The sequence below is a fragment of the Carya illinoinensis genome, chromosome 1 (genome assembly GCF_018687715.1).
Source record: "Carya illinoinensis cultivar Pawnee chromosome 1, C.illinoinensisPawnee_v1, whole genome shotgun sequence".
Taxonomy (NCBI): Eukaryota; Viridiplantae; Streptophyta; class Magnoliopsida; order Fagales; family Juglandaceae; genus Carya; species Carya illinoinensis.
Window position 1 is genome coordinate 5,876,492 of NC_056752.1, and position 13,862 is coordinate 5,890,353.

Genomic DNA, 13,862 nt, shown 5'->3' on the forward strand with positions numbered 1-13,862 from the left:
TCTTCATATTTTCTGCCATACATTTCAACACTGCATCATTACTTTGACTCATTTTTGACAAATGTGATTGTATGCCACAAAGCTCTTGGAAATATACATTAGATGTGACATACAAAGAGCTAGAAAGTCTCACAGTAGCATCATAAAAAATCTTCAAAAACTTTATCAATACTCTAACTCTCTCCCAATCATTAGAGTTAGGGGGGCCCAAGTTCACACTTCGATAATAACGAACAAAAGAATCATCTTCCTTCTTCAATCGCAAAAAATGTTTTTTATATGTTTCTGCAACTTCTATCATTAGATAAGTTGAATTCCATCTCGTGAAAACATCAAGACATACCAATTTTGTACAATCAATTTTCTCCTTCTCTATACACTTTTTGAATTTCTCCATTCTTGCAGGAGATGATCTAACATACCTAACTGCATTGCGCACCCTTGTGATTGAATCATCACAATCTCTTAGCCCATCATTCACAATGAGGTTCATTATATGGGCATAACACCTAATGTGAATATACTTCCCTTCAAACAAATGACCTCCTACAAACTTTATCAAATATTCAATGGCAACATCATTTGAGGAAGTATTATCAACTGTAACAGTAAAGATTTTGTCAATGCCCCAATCTTGTAAACATGAATCTACACACTTTCCAATAGTTTCTCCTTTGTGATTAAGGATCATACAAAAGTTTAGAATTCTTTTGTGTAGTTTCCAGCTAGAGTCGATAAAGTGTGCAGTAAGACACATATAATTTAAGTTTTTGATTGACGTACATGTGTCAGTGGTTAAACTAACCCGCCCAACCGTCTTAAAAATTTTCCTTAACTTATCCTTCTCCATTTTAAACAGTTTAATACAGTCTCTCACTGCAGTGGTTTGAGATGGCACTTGAAACCTTGGTTCAAGAGATCTACATACCTTCCTAAATCCTTGAGCTTCTACTATCCTAAATGGAAGCTCATCACAAATGATCATTTCAGCAATTGTCATTCGTACAGTTTCCGAATCAAACTTATGTGCATTTGCCGAGTTATTAACGTCACTATCTCCAACTCCCTCAAGAGGCCCATCACGACTCATATTCTGTTGATCCGTAAGTCTGATTCTATGAGGATGTTGCTTACAAATACCAAGATGCTGCAGCATACTTGATGTACCGTGTCTTTTGGGATGACAAGAGTAAATCTTGTGACAATAATTACACTCCGCTTTTGGGTCATTTAAAGGGCATCCATCTATTTTAGTGAAATGGTCCCACACTACTGAGGGGTCTTTATTTGCCCTCCTTTTACGAGGAGGGAGACTTGTATCACTAGACAAGTTAATATTTGATGCCTTTTGTGATCGGTTATCCAAAGGAGTAGCCATCTCATTATCTCTTAAATTGCTATGAGTGTCACTTTCAAATCAATCCATATATGAATTGAGATAAAATATTACATACAAAAATCAAGATATTAGTAATGCATAAATGCATCCAACCACACACACACACAAATATAAAACTGGTACAAGAAAGGAAAGCTTCCAAAGAACCAGAAGGTAATTTAGTTTGATGAGGTGCTCCAAAGAAGTGCATATGTGTTTAAGAGAAACATATATCCAAACCCATCTATTTGTAGACCAACTGATATACAAATGAAATAAACGAATGCAGTTTGGATTTGAAGAAAGGGTAGGAATGTTCCTACTAGCATACATTAAAGGGAGAAACACAAAAAATAAATCTTTGGCTCGTAACATCATATCATGCACCTTTCTTTCTCTTCTTTTTTCATGCCTCGACTAAAAAGACTCGTATTCTCTACAATTTTCTGCTCGAAATATTTTCTATAACTAAAGAGATATAAATATAACATTATTTAAATTGTCTATAAACAGCTTTTAACACTGCAGGGTTTATAGAGGAAAGCGTCCTACTGTTCCCACTTGAATGTAGAGCAACACCAAGAACTAGTATAAGCTCATGAACCACATGGGCACATTTTGGATGGGCCCTAGGTCGCAACAATTTATGAATCCTTGGGTCTTAGGCCCACAAAATTACAATTTTGGATTTGGACAAGAGTGGTCTGTGGAGGTTGGAAATAAGTTTCTCACGAGTTCTCTCTGATTGTCTGTTCGTGTTTGGTTATATAGAAAATTCTAGATTAGTAATAAAAAAAAATTATAAGATTTGTTTATTTTTGTTATAGACTTTGAATTGAAGTTTTTGTTTGTTTTATGAAAGATTTGATGTCATGAAGTCCAAGTTTTATCATCACCCAAAACAAAATAATAATTATAATAAAAAATTGAAAAATAGAACATGTAACAAAAGAATGTTGTTACACGTAGAGAGGTCCTACAGGTCCATCAAAGACAAGACATATTTATGGATCATTTCTCTACAAATAAAGAGTTTTTTTTTTGGATAAGTTCGTAAGACTACAAAACTTCTTTTGGGCAGCTAAACTTAGCTGTCATAATAAACTTGCAGTAAACTTTTGTCAATGTGAACACAAAAACAAGTCTGGACTTTTTGGAGAAATTCATGTTGACCGAATGCAGTTGGTTTGGTCTTGGTTTATGGGATGAGATTCTTCATAAATTGGGTGTAGGCATTGGTTTTAAGTGCTTGCTTTAATGGTCTGAGTTGATGAAATGTGATTTTTTCAAACATCTGCATTGATCAAATCTAGTATCTAATAAGCAATCCATCTTTAATTGTACCTGAAAATTTCAGACAGTTAAATTTCTTTAGTTGTTAAGGATGTCTGTTAATGAAACCATAAAAACTGCAATTTGGGTCCAAAGTGGGGAGATTAGAATTGCTTTGTGTGTAGTTTTTTCATTGCTTTATCTTATATGGCATATAGGCACTTCAATTGATAACTCTGTGCTTGGCGGTATTGTATTTTTTTTTTCTGCCTGATAAACTCTTTCATTATGATTGAACTGCCATTTATCTACATTTTGTATAAAATAAGATAAGTTCAAGTACTTACTGGTGTCTGGCTTATCTAAAGTGATGGTCATGTTTTGTTCTCATATCTACAGTATACATCAATTAAGCCTTTGGGTGATAGAGTGTTGGTGAAGCTCCAAACTTCTGAAGAAAAGACTGGTGGAGGAATTTTACTTCCTACAACGGCTCAAACAAAGCCTAAAGGAAGTGAGGTGGTTGCAATTGGAGAGGGTAAGACAGCTGGGAATACGAAAGTGGACCTCAGTGTCAAGGTAACTTTTACATATTATCTCCCTTTCCTTTCCTATTTATCTCCCTTTTCTCTTAGAAATTAACAGTTAAATAAAAAAAATCCATTATCCAAGCAATTTTTGAACCAAGAAAATGTAGTGGAGTATGGACCAAAACTTTCACTGTTTTTTAACCAAACCATTATCCAAGCAAGAAAGGAATGAAGTTTCCCAACCAATGCTGAGAAAAACTAGAACAGTTTCCAAATTCCCACTCTATTCTCAAATATGAAATATGGCTAAGCTATAATATCGTTTGATCAGAAAGGAAATGGACGAAACATGCAACACTGATCAGAAAGGAAAATAAAACTAACAATCTTTCCAAAAAAAATTAATCAGAAACGAAGCTCTACAAATAGAGAGCATAATCTTTTCATTGCAAATAGAGAGGGGAAGGACCCAGGGCACAAAATCATCATTCAGTTCTGGGGAAATGTGTTTAATAGAGGGACTTATTGGTTTGGATGACGAGGACGAACGGCGAAGTCGACCGACGAAGACGAACGGCATGGTGCACTGGAGGCTAGGGTTTGTATAATCAGAGGAAGGGTTTGAAACGAAAACTGCGGATCTATCGGTTTCGACCGATGTTAGGATATCTTAACCCGTAATAGAGTTGGATCCGAATAACCCGACATTTGTCGGGTGGACTCACTTCGGTTGCTGCGGACGGACCGACCCAAGACATTTTTTGCACACCCCTAACTCCAAGTAGTCTGTGACTAGACCTACACCCACCTATTGACGTCTGCAAAGAAGGTGAATTTTCATCTTCGGGCCACCAAAGGCTAATCCACACTCTGTCGCGGGAGGGACAGGGCAACCTTTAGGCCTACCTTTCCCTATGGTGCCCCGCGGGGAGTTAATCTTTTAATGCTTTTGTTATCTTAGATTTCGTTAGTTGCACTTTTTATTGTTGGTACCTTATTGGTAATGTGAAAGCATTGAGCAGATGTTTTGCACTATCCTAAAAAGTAGCAGTTTTATTAAATAAAAATGAAAGTACAAGCTAGGTGAAGAGGTATTACAAAATTAATGGACACATAATCCCGCTTTAGGGAGGTCGTCGTCCATCTTTCTCTTCAGGGTCGTGTACTATCCCTTTCCCCCTCGAAACTGGCAGGGCGAGTTGTAGATAGAGGCCTGCCACAGTTTCTTCGGTGGTTCCCAACCTTTTCTGTTCTGCTGGTGCCATTAGAGGTGGGCCCTTCATCTTTCTACTTTAGCTCTTGGACATAGCATTCCCTCACTGATACATGCTCTTCTCAAACGTCCCACACTCCCTATGGAGTTGGGAACTTCATTTTGAGGTGGTTTGTCACCAAACAACCCTTAAGCTATTGAGGGTGGGCCTCCTGATGATGGCGTTGTAAGCTGACGAAGTCTTCACCACTGGAAAGTTGACCATAACAGGGGCCATACGGGGGCTACTTCCCATAAGGACAGACAACGTGATGGTTCCGACCGGCTAGACAATGTTTCCAGAAAAGCCTTTTAAGGGCATGGGGCTGGCAGTAGCCGGGAGGCCTCAATACCCATCTTAGCAAAAGCTCCCCAGAACAGGAACTCCGCGAAGCTTCCTTATTGATGAGGATTTAGCGGGTGGTGAAGTTGGCAATCAGCATTGTGACCACTAGGGCATTGTCATGGGGGTACAAGACCCCTTCTTCATCATCCTCGGTGCACCCCTTCTTCATCATCCTCGGTGAATGAGATTGCTGAAGTAAGGTCACCTCTTTGTTGTTTTGCAGGATGATAATCTGCCAAGTATCGGCCCATCTGGTGTGTGCTTTCCTGCTTCATGAGGTAATGCCCCCGCATGTGAACCAACCCTCTAGCTATGGTTTGAATCTCCCCAAGAGGGGGGGAGGGGGGGAGAAAGGGGGGGGGGGGGGGGAGCTACCTTCTTGGTGCATAATGGGAGGCCAAGCGGTGGCCCTCTCATTGCCAATTGTCGTTGAGGGATGTTCTCCCGTCTGTTCTGATCATCTCAATCCTAGTGTCTCTATTGTTTTGTATATTCCTTCCTTCTGTGGAGAAACAGTCCTTGGTATTGTGTGATGTGGACCAATGATATGTCTAGTAGCAGCGCATAGTTCTCCAGTCATCTTCCTTTTGTATGGTGAACGTGGGCTGGTCGTACCATGGTCCAAATCCCTTTGCCGGGGGGTAGCTGCTTCTCCTAGGAGCCTTTCTCCCCTTTTTCATAGGGCGTAGCCTTGGTTGGGGCCTTCTCCTTCCTCTCTACGCACTCCACTTCTTTCCTCTGCAACTCTGCCAACGCATAGAGAGTGTCTTCCGCATTGATGAAGTTGTTAGTTTGGTCCATGAATTTCTGCAGTGTCATAGGAATCTATCTGGCTAGCTCGGCCATAAACTGGGAGCATGGCTAGACGCTTTTTGTTATTGTCTAGTCTTGGTCATTGGTGGTCATGCGCTCTTTGTTGAACTGGGCTAAGTAGGACTTCAGGCTTTCATCCTCCATTTGTTTTATAGTGAGGAGGTACACAGCAGGACGCTGCCTCCTTTGACTGGACATGGACTGGGTTAGGAACAGCCTGGCTAGCTCGCCGAAGCTATCCAACAATCCAGGTGTCAGTAACCTGAACCATACATGTGCCAACCCGTTCATGGTCAACGGAAATGCCCTACAAGCTATTTCTCTAAGGAAGCCATACAGGGTCGTGTGAGCCCTGAAGGTTTCCAAGTGCTCGAGGGGGTCCCTACCTTCGTCATACATCTCCATAGCAGGGACTCTAAGTTTCTGTGGCAAAGGAACCACCATTACTTCTTCAATATAGGGCAATGCCGTGCTTGTGAGCAACTGGTCTATTGTTGACGACATACCCACTTTCCTCGCTATTTCCTTGTACTTCCCTTTGAGGCTGAGGAGCTCATCCTACATGTTTTTCTGCTCCTCATCCTTGTTGAGTCCTGCATGAGATCCTTCATTCTTAGTGTCGCTGGATCCTACACCGTCGTCTCGCTCCCTTCAAGGTTTTTTAAGTTCCTCATTCTCTTTGCGAAGTGTCTCCACTTCGCCAGTTAACTTCGTTACCCACTCCATGGTTTTTAACCTTGCTTCCATGGCACCTCCCACATCTCTCTTGAGTTGTTTGGAACGGGTTGTCGCGGGCATGAGAAGAACACGTAAGATCTATTACAATCCCACAGATGGCACCACTGTTAACATCGTGTTTCGCACACCTTTAGGCCAAGTTCTAACAACTCAGGTCTTCAAAGATGGGCCTTGCACAAGGTAGAAAATAATGAAGTTTAAGAGAGCGGCCTCAGGGCCAAGTAACCTCTAATGCCAAAGTTAGTAAATATTCTTGGAGTGTAGTAAATAAGTAAAAGAGTCTAGGGATTAGAAAGAGTATTCTCGTACATGGGATCTGCTATTTATACTATCAGTCTAAGGAGCAAACAATGCCTCCTTCCATGACGTCTGTGTTCCCCGTACTGTTCATTGTGTCAGAGCTTTTAAGTGTGGCATGGCTCTGTGATAGCGTTATTAATGTGGTGTGTTGTCTGGGTGTTGGAGCCATTAATGCGGCATCGTTATCCAACTTCCTTCTCTTAGTCTATCTCCCTTCTAGTCTGTTTATCCCCTTTCTGTCCGTAGATCAAGGGCTGGGGTATATCATGCCTGCTATGTGGGCGGGTACTTAAGGACTAGACACTACTTGAGGGGGCCTCAGATCGACGAGTCTCATCCTTTGTAGCACCATCCCTCCTATAGGTCATGTAAAAAGGAGCCTCCTAGTGGGCTGAGTTAATAGCTTTCTTCTTTGGGCTGGTCTTAATTGGGCCTTTGGGCTTCGAGGGAAAAATCCTCTTATAATATGTATCGAGTGAGTTTTGCAGTATTTATTATTGTTAGTCATGTGAGTCTCTCAAGGAATATTAAATAATCAATAAATATGGTGAACCTATTTTATATATGTATTGATGATCGATGTTGTTCTTTTACTCTAATCTTGTTGCGAAAATCACCAAAAATTCATTCAGATTCTAGCTAGCTCGCCCGTAGAACAATGTTAACGACATTTAAGAAAATCTTAAATAGCTAGTCATTAGGTGAAAAACATAAACAATAGGCCATGCAGTGGATAATTACAAGTCAGGTAGATCGAGAACTACGTACTGATCATACTTTAGTTGATAAAAAACTGGGGCGCATTAATTTAAATGTTTTTGAATACTCAAAAGCTTGTTGGAAGAAGTGCATGGAATATTAAACAAGATTAGAAATCAAGACTAAGAAAGTTGACCATATATATGTAAGAAAATTACAGATTTTCGGGTCCACCAAATATTATTCCTTGACTTCCAGTCTATTACAATGCATTATTTCCACACATATTCAAGTGTAGATAGACGCAAGCCGTGATTTACGGATAATGGTCTGGAGGATGTTGAGGCTTGGTTTCAAGCAGCTTCCTATTGTACTGTATCTTGATTCTTTACAGCTTGCTCCTTTGATTCTGTGTCAATATTCTTTAATTTACAGCGTTGATCAGACTTTGAAATATATAACAGAATATCTCAAATTACATGCACTTCAAGCCTCATCAGTCATCATCTAATCCAAATTCTAATCTCCTAATTTACTTTTTCGGGTGATTTAGAATCTAACCAATTGGCGCACATAACAGTATGATAATATTAAAATGGAGTCCATCACCAAAAATCTCATTTATAGTCTTTGGCGCCGTAGCCGTGGGGTCATTTGAATGACTTTCAACCAAATTTTGTGATCAAAGTTCTTCTATTTTTCAATTTAACAATCTTATTACACACTTGTTGAAGAAAAGCAAGTAGGTGATGTAGAGCTAGCTGCTGATTAAATATTTTCTTGTGCTAAGGAGGTATAAAAGCCCCATCCCAAATTGCACTGAAGCCTCAGCCAACTAATCTCCTACAAGGCTGCAAGTACGTCATACGGCTCCAAATTCTAATTAATGATCCCCTAATTTCTACTCACTTTTAACCGTGCTTAGCTTAGGTCGACTAACCGGACCCAGCGAGATAGCTTTTAGGATTGGCTGTCCTACTTACCATGCTTTCCATACCTGATTGGTCGAGTGACTTGCGTCTGTTTTGGGAATCACCAAAAATTTCATTAGTCTTTGCCGTAGCCCGTAGGTCATTTCAATGACTTTTAGCAAAATTTTAGGATCTTGTGATAAGGATTTGGGTAATAATATATGTATAAGCTTTTTTGATAATTAATGGTTATATAATTATTTTTAAAATGAAGATATTTATATAAATTGATATTGCTTTTACAAATTATTTTATAAAAATACTCTTAATTTAAAATATAATTATATAAAAAATTATAAAAAGAAATGTATGTCTATCATTTCCTCAATATTGAACTAGCCCCGTGTGGATAGATGATCATGCAGACGAAAATACTACCTGTTGGCCGGAGTGGAATGATATATCCACAATCGTTTTTTGTAATGATATATTATATCCCCAATCATTTATTATTATTTTTTTTACAATTATGTTTTAAAATATGGATATTTATATAATTTAAGTGATGTTATTTTTGTAAAATTTCTAAAGGCGTTGGTTCTTCGAGATTTATATTAGGATTTTTTTTACTTAAAAGTGAGGATAAATAAACATATGGATCGAGTGAGTTTTGCTGTATTTATTATTGTTAGTGTGAGTCTCTCAAGGAACATTAAATAATCGATAAATATGGTAAACCTATTTTATATATGTATCGATCATCTTGTTCTTATACTCTACTCCTTAAAGTCGGAGCGAAAAATCTCCATTCTACTATAAGTGTTATATATTTAGTGAGAGAGCGGCCAGCAATATCATTTTTTTTATGAGAAGAATTGCCCTTCAAACGATGATGCATCACTTTATAAAATAAGAAGAGAAAACATTAAATGTTTTTGAATACTCAAAAGCTTGTTGGAAGAAGTGCTAAGAGTTAAACCTTATAAATGGCCACGCTTATTAATATATAAGAAAATTACAGATTTTCGGGTCCACCAAATATTCGTCCTTGACAGTTTCCAGTCTATCTGATTATAATTAGAAGGGTAAGTTATTTCCACACATATTCAAGTACTGTACAATTCACGATGTTAAATACAAAGACTAAGAAAGTTGACCATATAGGAAAGTAGATAGACGTATGAGCCGTGCTTCACGGGTGCACGAGGAATAAGTAATGTTTGGCATTGTAACACTTGGAAATTAAGAAAAGAAAGAAAAAGTTAATGTAGTGTACAGCGCTTTTAGAAAAATATTGGCATGATTTGATTAGATAATGTAAGCATTTAGAAGAAGCTTATATAAATATTCTTGTGGGAATGGCCTGGTCCTTTGAAAGGCTTGATTTGAGAGAGAAAGATTACAAAGATTGTATTTTGATGGTTATAATTATATCAAAGAATTAATTGCAAAAGAGATATATATGTCAATTAAGAAGCTCGATCAATCGGGATCAGCATTAATCAGACTCTCAAACAACATAATCTAATATGGATCCATCTCAAATTGCATGCACTTTAAGCCTCATCCGTCATGATCTAATTCAAATTCTAATCCCCTAATTTGCTTTTTCAAGTGATTATTGATTGTTTGAACAGTGAGTTGAAATGAAACAGTTTTAGATAAAAATTAAATAAAATAGTATTAAAATACTATTTTTTAATATTATTATTATTTTAAAATTTTAAAATATGAAATTATTTATTATATTCTTGTGTTGTTGACTTGCGTCTGTTTTGGGCCATTTGAATAACCGAATATTTACTGACTTTTTGCAAAATTTTAGGATCTTGTGATAAGGATTTGAGTAATAATACATGAATAACCCTTTTTTTTTTATATATATATAATCATGTTTTAAAATGAATGTAATTATAGAAATTGATATTATTTTTATAGGTTATTTTATAAAAATACTCTTGATTGAAAATATAATTATATAAAAAATTATAAAAAGAATTATATCTCTATCATTTTCTAATATTTTTGTAAACTATTTTCTACACGTAGTACTAGTGCTAAACCAGGAAAACCATATATAGCAAGGAACTTGATTTATACCTTAACAAATATCACCAGATTAAATCAGGAAAGTTGAAACATGACAAAGTATTAATCACTTATAATTACCCAGACAATATCATCAGGCCATCAATACATACACATTTCACTTTCCAACAAAAATATTATAATTAACTTATTATTCACTTTTTTTCTTTTAATTTTACGGCTTAGGCTTTTATTTTTCATATATTCATTTGCCTTTATTTTTCTATATAAAAGAAATTCCAAATTATTTGCCTATAAACTACAAGTTTCACAAAATTCGAAAGCAATCTCTTAAAAAAACTTTATCTATGTAAATGTTACGAAGGTAAGATATGAAAAATGGTGTTCTGTTTTTCATTTCTCTGTTTTGAGTACATACATTTCTATATATAATATAATTAGAGTATTTAATGTAAAACTAATGTATACATTCAAAATTCAAATATAAAAATCAAATCCCAGATTTTATGCAGCTCCTTCTCCTGTGCATGATTTATGGTGGCCATTTGTGATCTTGGCTTGAGATGCTATTTCCTCATGATCTTCAGTTGGTTGAGAATCGACAGTTTGAGATATGCCAATATTCCCCCCGCAATCAAAAGGGCACTTCGTGCAATTGAAGATTGTCACGTAATAGAGTAAATCTGGATGCATTTAATGCCTTGGTGAGGAGGTCGGCCAGCTGGTCTTTTGACGCTAAAAATGACACTTGAAGCTCCTTTTGAAGAACTTGATCACGCACATAATGAAAGTCAATTTCAATATACTTTGTGCGTGCATGGAATACCAGATTAGATGAGAGATAAGTAGCACCAATATTATCACACCATGGTTGTGGACAACTACGTAGAGAAATACGTAAATCATGTAAAATTGACTGAATCCATTGAATTTCTACCGCTGTGTTTGAGACAGATTTATACTTGGATTCGGTACTACTTCTTGCAATGGTTTGCTATTGTTTACAGCTCCAAAAGATTAAGTTTTTTCCGTGAAAAACACAATAGGCACCCATACTTGTACAGTCATCTCTATCCCCTCCCCAGTCGGCATCACTAAAGCCATGAAGAGTATGATCAAATTGTCTTGAGAAGTGAAGACCAAATGATATAGTATGCTTGAGGTAACGTAGAATTCTCTTTACTGCTTGCTAGTGAGGCTCCTTTGGTTGATGCATGAACTTGCTTACATGTTGAACACTATAAGCTATATCTGGCCGGGTGAAACCGAGGTAGTGAAGAGCTCCAACTCTACTTCTGTAAAGTTAAGGATCATGGAAGTCAACACCTTCAAATTTTGAAATATGGCAGGTGGTTGCCATAGGTGTTTGCGTAGCTATTCACTGATGTACTTGCATTGCATTAAGTATAAAGCATCACCTTCACGCAAGGCTTCGACACCTAGAAAAAAAAAAAATTGGCCAAGATCTTTTACTGGAAATGTTTTTGATAATGTGCCAATTAAACTATCAATAGCCCTTATATCGGATCATGTAACAATTATATCATCCACATAAATGAGAATGATTAATTGAACTTTGTCTCGATGAAAGGTGTAGAGAGAAGTGTTGGCTTTTGATCCTTTAAAACCAAGTTGTTGCAATTGATTCGTGAGGCGAGAGAACTAGGCTCTTGGGGCTTGTCGAAGACCATAGAGGCTTTTCTTCAATTTGCAAACATGATGAGGATAATCGAGATGAAGAAAGCCTTGTGGTTGTTGCATATAAACATTTTCTTGAAGAAAATCATGGAGAAAAGTATTCTGAATATCTAATTGGCGTAGTTGCCAATTATTTGAGACCGCAATAGAGATTACTAGGCGGATTGTGGTTGGTTTAACCATCGGACTGAAAGTCTTAGTAAAATCAACACCCTCGTGTTGATGGAATCCCTTTGCAACAAGGCGAGTTTTGAATATTTCAATGCTCCCATATGCTTTCCTTTCAACCCGATATACCCATTTGTTCCCAACAAGGTTGTGTTCCTATTGAGGTGGAACTAAATCCCAAGTTCCATTTTGAATGAAGGCATTAAATTCATAAAGCATCACCTCTCTCCAATGTGAATGTTTGTTTGCTTCCGTGAAGTAACTCGGCTCTGTATAATAGGAATTGGCCTCGACAAGTAGGACTTTTGGAAGAGGATATTTGGTAAATCCAACATACTACATCCATGGCTTGAGACTATTGGTTTGAGATTTGGTAACCATGAGCTGGGTGGTAGCAGAGATGTCCATTTGGTTTGTTATGGCTTGGGTTGGTGAAGTTTCATCAGCCACTGATGTTGATGCAGCATGCGGCTCTCGAACATTTGCATTATCCGATTGCTGTAATATAGCTGGAGAATCACATGGCACATGATCAAAGACAAGTGGCGTAGGCAAAGGTTGATAACCTTTAGCACCTGCATGTAGAGTTAGAGGATGTGGACGAGTAGTGTTTAAGCCGAATGGAAGGAAGGCTGTTTCGGACTGAGGTAACTCTAGAGATGTGGTCTCTGATTTTTTATAAGGGAAGGAGGATTCATCAAAGACAACATGCTGAGAACCATAAATTTTTCCTGTTGATAAGCCTAGGCATTTGTAACCCTGATGTGAGAGACTATAGCCCACAAAAATGCATGTTTTTTTAGTGGAAATCAATTTTATGGCAATTGTATGGTCGAAGATTAGGCCAACAAGCACATCCAAAAACACGCATAAAAGCATAATTGGGTTTTTTGTGGTATGCCTTTTCAAAAGGAGATTGATTGTTTAGAATTTTGGTAGGCAACCGATTAATAATCTATGTAGCCGTTTGAAAAGCATATTCCCAATATGATTGAGGAAGGTTTGAGTGAGCCAATAAGGCGAGTCCCATTTCAACAATTTGACAGTGGCGCCTTTCAACGGAACCCATTTGCTCATGAGTGTAGGGGCATGCAATTCGATGCTCAATTCCACAATTTTTAAAATGATTGTTTAGTCGGCGAAATTCACCACCTCAATCTGTTTGGACAGCTTTAATTTTAACATCAAAGTGCCATTCAACATGTTTTTTAAATTGGAGAACAATGTTTTCGACTTCAGACTTATTTTTGAGTGGAAAAAGCCAAATGAGTTTTGTGTAATCATCCAAAAAACAAACATAGTAACGAGAATTATAGCTAAAAGTAACAGCACTTGGGCACCATACATAAGAAAAAATAAGTTCAAAGGGTCAAGTTGCATGATTAATAGAGTTAGAGAAAGGCAAATTGTGGCTTTTGGCCATCTCACATTCAAGGCAAATAGATTGCCACTTTTTAAGATCAACCGAAATTTTATTAGAATTCAAGACTTGATTAACAGTGCAAAAGGAAGCATGGCCTAGTCTATGATGCCAATCAGAGATATAGACACGAACACCGATGAAGGCAAAAGAGACAACTTGTTGAATAGGTTGAGAGAAGCAATACAACCCATCTTTGCTGTGGCCTTTATGTAGGACATTCCCCGAGTAATCCTTAATGAGAAAAAAATTATCATGAAACTCAAAATAAACATTGTTATCTTGAGT

The 13,862-nt window shown here is 37.4% G+C and overlaps 1 protein-coding gene across 1 annotated transcript; it reads left to right on the forward strand.

The window, feature by feature from the left end:
- Window positions 1-2,762: 2,762 nt before the first annotated feature.
- On the forward strand, window positions 2,763-5,055 carry LOC122279153 (20 kDa chaperonin, chloroplastic-like). The gene is made up of 3 exons (XM_043089936.1): window positions 2,763-2,903; window positions 3,050-3,229; window positions 5,002-5,055. The coding sequence occupies exons 1-3, from the start codon at window positions 2,763-2,765 to the stop codon at window positions 5,053-5,055; spliced, it is 375 nt and encodes a 124-aa protein (XP_042945870.1).
- The last annotated feature ends 8,807 nt before the right edge of the window (window positions 5,056-13,862 follow it).